This window comes from Arachis duranensis, chromosome 5, assembly GCF_000817695.3.
Source record: "Arachis duranensis cultivar V14167 chromosome 5, aradu.V14167.gnm2.J7QH, whole genome shotgun sequence".
Classification (NCBI taxonomy): Eukaryota; Viridiplantae; Streptophyta; class Magnoliopsida; order Fabales; family Fabaceae; genus Arachis; species Arachis duranensis.
In genome coordinates this window covers 2554662-2559971 of record NC_029776.3, presented here as the reverse complement: position 1 = coordinate 2559971, position 5310 = coordinate 2554662, and the positions used below count along the sequence as shown (strand labels likewise).

General features: G+C 34.4%; 1 protein-coding gene across 2 annotated transcripts; it reads right to left on the bottom strand.

Moving 5' to 3' along the window:
- Positions 1-6: 6 nt before the first annotated feature.
- Positions 7-4408, bottom strand: LOC107487078 (uncharacterized). Of its 2 annotated transcripts, none has more exons than XM_016107655.3 (6): positions 3852-4408; positions 1903-2904; positions 1409-1603; positions 1173-1324; positions 911-1021; positions 7-497 (listed from the first exon to the last, which is right to left on the bottom strand). In XM_016107655.3, exons 1-6 carry the CDS (start codon positions 4008-4010, stop codon positions 437-439), a joined length of 1680 nt encoding a protein of 559 aa, XP_015963141.1. In that variant the 5' UTR covers positions 4011-4408; the 3' UTR covers positions 7-436. The 2 variants fall into 2 exon arrangements, with proteins under 2 accessions (XP_015963141.1, XP_015963142.1); XM_016107656.3 differs by having other exon boundaries at positions 1173-1303.
- Positions 4409-5310: the final 902 nt, after the last annotated feature.

Genomic DNA, 5310 nt, shown 5'->3' with positions numbered 1-5310 from the left:
ATCTTCAATATGATACAAAAAAAAAAAAATGGATGCTACACCATGAGGACCTTTTCTGGAACATGTCCACAAATACCCCATCTCTTCTTTTTTGATTAATCACCTAACCAATATAGGATGCAGCATCACTGTAGTTTAAAACGGATCGACACTCCATCCTATGTCGATAATGAGTCCCGAGTATGAACGCGAAAAGTGAGGCGCGCAATCATTTCTCAGCAAGGAGTGGCAGGCAGTAGTTCAGTCTATTTCTACCATGGGTTTGGATTGATGTTTATTCAGAAATTGGAGTAAATAATCATTGAAAAACTGTGGCTCAGTGACAATACTTTGATGTAAAGAGGACTGAACTTTCTTTTTGGTCACATAAGGGTATGTGCAATAATTTACTACTCCCATGAGCTCTGAGTGATACTGATTAACAAATTTGCTATTTTTAGTTCTCCATTGGCAGTGTATCTGATACACAAATGTCCCCTCTACATAGTGGGCATACCCTGTTGCATAATGAAAAGAAAAAAAGGAAAAGAAGAAAAGAAAAGAAAAGTTAGAGACACATATTTCCAAGCATCTCTAGCACAAGTAGAGATTTTTATTCATATGAACTGGTAAGATTGTTATTTTATATAAAATAGTAAGTTTTAATCACAGAGGAAATCCATAACAAGTTTGTCAGAATGCAAATAAACATTTTTATATCAATCACCCATATCCAATTTTTACCAAGTGTTTACTACACAAATTAAGCAATAGAGTTTACCATCAAAGTCCCCCTGAAAAACAAATACAAAACTCACTCGTCTATTTTGTACCACGAACTACATTAAATGTAATAAATAGGCAATTTTCTGAAATTTCAAAGTTGTTAATCATATTATTAACCAGAAGACTAAAATCCCTTTTCACATACCTGTGAATCTCCTTCAACCACTTGTCTATACAAGTTTCATGGAATTCATGGTGACAAGGAAGTACTCGCATGCTGTCTCCATCCTCATACTCCACAAGGCATATATAGCATCTATGAAGGGATAAGCAAGGGGAGAAGAGAAACCATTAGAATAATCCAATAGAATCATGAGATTCATATATGTAAATCATACACAAATCATGAAAATCAAAGTTAAATGTGACCAAAACGATTAATACAACATACAAAAGGAAATACTTACTGCACAGCATCTTCTTGATGTTTGTGGCACTTTGTGTATAATTTCACAGGCAAAGATTCCACGACTTCATTAGGTGCAGGAACAGATCCAATAGAAGACACAGATGGGCGGGAAGATAGAACAACCGATTGCTGGTGAATTTCATCCAGAACCTAATTAAAATGTGTACAAATATTCAACTTGTATAATTTATAATAAATTGCCACTAGAATAACTAACACCGCGCAAAAAATTACCTCAAATAAGGCTTCAGCTAGCATCACAATTCTTGATATGCTAGCTCTAGCATTGGTATCATCAGTTGAGTTCGTATCACGGCTACCGTTTCGGCATGTACAACGACCATTTCTGTGCTGACCAGACAAGACGCATGATCTGTCATGTCCAGACAGATTTTCAAACCGGCTTCCCAACCGCTGAAGAGCACGAACCTAACAATTGTAAATATTGATCATTAACAATGAGAAAAATCAGGGTGTTGAGGAAGAGCTCATTAAAAAGACATTTAAATTGAAGCAATCCAAGTCTTAGTGGTCCTTTTTCTTTCCCCTCAGAGTTTTTGTAACAAAATTATCATGATAATAATATAATATCAACATCATTACCGGGTTTCAAGCATAACATTGGCTGTGTATACATCCACAATGTTAAGTATATGTTTTTAGCTTGGCAGTATTAATATATAATCAAACCATCAGATGTTATATGAAATTCAGAAAACTCCACATACCTGGGACCGTATTCTTCTTCTCCGTTCAAGGAAATTAGACCTGTGTTCCAGCAGATCTTGATACCTTGTTTCTCTAGATCGTGAAGTCTCAACATCAAAGTCATGAACACTAAATGAGGAGCTAGAAATTGTAGTTGGAGAATTCACAGCATTTTGACTAGTCCGTGGCACTCTCGTATCTCTCTCCCCCACTTCTCTTCCTCTGTCCCAACTAGCATCTCTTGCTTCCCTCTCCTGTTGCAGAGGGCCAAACGTGAACTCAGATAATGTTGATCGTCGGAGTACTCTATCTCTAAGTCTTCCAACACTTAAAGTTCGGCTGAAGCGTACATTTCGATCGACAGGTTCTCGAGCCCCATTTCGTCTATCAGTATGTCTTGTCTCAACATTTTCTGCCTCTGTATGAATTCTTGGAGAAAACAAGTTCATATCCACCACTTCTCTTGTACCATCCCCATCTCTAATCACATCCGCGACAGGAGAAATTGTGGGACTTCTTGCTAAGTTGCCAAAGGAATCCAATGCTGGTGCATTAGATCTAAAATCAGTAGAAGCACCTCCATGATACTGAATAGGCACTCGATCATCAAAAGATGCATTAAGCAATTCTCTACGTTGTTGAGTTTCATTTCTATTAATCAAGCTTCCAGGGTGGCTTGGATGAGGATTAAGTTCATCTTCACTGTTAAATATGGTGAGACTTCCAGAAGAAACAGGACAAGGCCTTGATGAACCAAGACTGGTGGTTCTGCTAAGTCTGAAGCTTATGTTACCAGGAATGAAGCTAAAGCGAGAAAGGAATCTACTTGAAGGATTCAAAGACTGAGTTGAAGAAACATGATTAGAGCTGCTACCGGTTCTGGATGCCGTGTGATCCCACTCGCCAAGGTCGATGTTAGGAGGCATTTCATCATCATACTTGGCTTTTCTAAAGGATTTTGATTTCGCTTCATCCGAAACTATTTCAACTCCACTTCCATTTACTTTGTTCTGATCACAAACCTAAAGCATGAGTTGTAAAATGCAAACAACAGTTAGTACCACAGGACTCTCACCAATCAACCAATCCTATAACTGATACATAATGGTTATATCGGAAATCGAGAGTCTGTGAAATTTGTTCCATTTAATACCAAATCATTAAGGTTTTTAATTTTAAGCCTAATAGGATATTGAAGCTGGCAACAGAACACACAGGGAAATCAATGTATTATACTTGCTCCCTTGTATAAAAAATGTTGCTTTTGTTTTCTTTCTTTCTTTAATTATGATCATCTGATTGACTTGTTACATGACTTTCAGCTGTACTAATTAAAAGGCAATAAATACCCACAAAAACTGTTAGTGTCATTGATGAACTCAAACAACAAGGAAAATTTAGGTAGGCACAATCTACACTCTACACATGCCACTTTTTATCATAAATGAATAAACAGTGCAATAAATTCATACTAGTAACTAGTAAGCAACCAAGTATAGTGGGAAGAAGTAGTAAAATTGACTTTTCTTTGTTTCAAATCAAATAAGAGCATGGAGCACCATTTTATATTTTGACTAAAAAAAACTCTAATTTTTATGAGCAATGACCAGAAATTTAACCAAGTAACAAGTCACCATTTCCTCATGCATGTAGTGTACTTGACTCCAATAAATTAAATTATCCGAATGAAAAATCTTGAAAATGACCATACGTTGCAACCAGATGAATTCAGTGATTAGAACTAAGAGAAAAGAAGGCTAAAAAGATAATTCTTAACCATTGTGATCCCAGAAACAACCTCTATTTTAATTAACAAAACAAAAACTCAAACTTATCACAAAACTAAGAGAAAAGAAAACTAACAAGATAAAAACGCATTACAAAAGAATTGAAAAAAGTAAAAACAGAAGAAAATGAAGAAAAAGAGCAATGGCATTGTGAAAATTGCAGAGTAACAGAGATAGCTTACCTGGTCTTCATGATCACTGTCATGAGATCCAGAAGTTGTTCCCAAACAATAAGATGGGAAGCCTCTATGCCTCTTAGATCGACCTTTCCTGAAACTACCCGAAGAAGAAGACGATGAACTGCAAGCAGAAGAATTGGCTTTGCTGCCACTAGACCCCATCTATCTTCTTCCAAACAATGCCTCCAAAAAAAAAGCTTTTTCAATTACCCAATGAACCAAATAACAAAACCCAGAACTCAAAATCTGTTATTTTTTTGAGATCCAAATTGGTTTCAGATCTACACAGATTGCAAGCTAAACCTGCATTTTGGTTAGAGTGTTGTGTTTTTGTTGCATTGCAGAGTAGTGTGAACAATAATAGTTTCTTAGAATTGGTGAGTTAGTGAGTGAGTGAAGGAAGATGAGAAAGAGAGAGAAGGGAATGGGTTTCGATTTAGGTGGCGATGAAGTGAGTTAGCTGTGCCAATGAGACAAAGCATCTTGCAGAGAAAACGGGGAAGGAAGCCATTTTTTTAAGAAATAAATTTTATTTATTTTTTTGTGCGTGGAACGCTGAGAATCATAACAGATACAATTGTTTCTGTTTTTGAAATTGGAACATTTTTTTATTGGTGAGAACTCCGGTGGAGTCAAATTCAGGTGAATAATTTAATTGATTTGACTAAATTTTTATTTAACAGTTTTCAGGTATCAATTTCACATGAAGTCGACTTATTTAAATTTTTATCTTTTTTATTTATAAGAGTTTAAATATTTTGTATAGTCATATCTAATTTTTTAGATAATTAATTTTATAATTGATATAAAAATATATAAAATTATTTTTTATTAATAATATAGCAAAATACAATTTTATTTATAATATTAATATTATTTTAAAAGTATATGATTTTTTTATAAAGTAAATCAAGTATAAAAAAATGTTTGCTAGTAAATATGACAAAGTTTAATATTTTTAAAACTGTTTAGTGGGCATATTAGTTATTAGCGTGCCACGTTTTTGGGATTCAAAATTTGGGTTTGGTCGTACGGTCAAATCACATTCAATTTGTCATGGAGATGGGGCAGGTGGAGCTGGACCCTGTCTTCTCTGTTTTTTATGAACAGTTGAATTGAAGGATTTGTATTATATACATCACTTTCTTTCACAGTTTTTATTTTACTTTTTTTTACTTACTTCTTTTGGTAAAAAGGACACAAAAGGTTATGTGGAAGTTGGATTTGTATTAGGACGTATTATTATTGCTCAAGACTCAAGAGAAAGTAAAACACAACATAATTAATAATAACAATGATAGCATCATAAACAAAGAAGAAAAATTATAGAGTTTAAAATTGTTTTGGCATAAAAAAAAAATATTATTCTTCCCAAGATTATATTATGGTTTGTTTTGAGAATATTTGGGATTTTGAAGGCAACTAATAATTCATAATTGAATAAGGAAAAGTGCCAAATTAA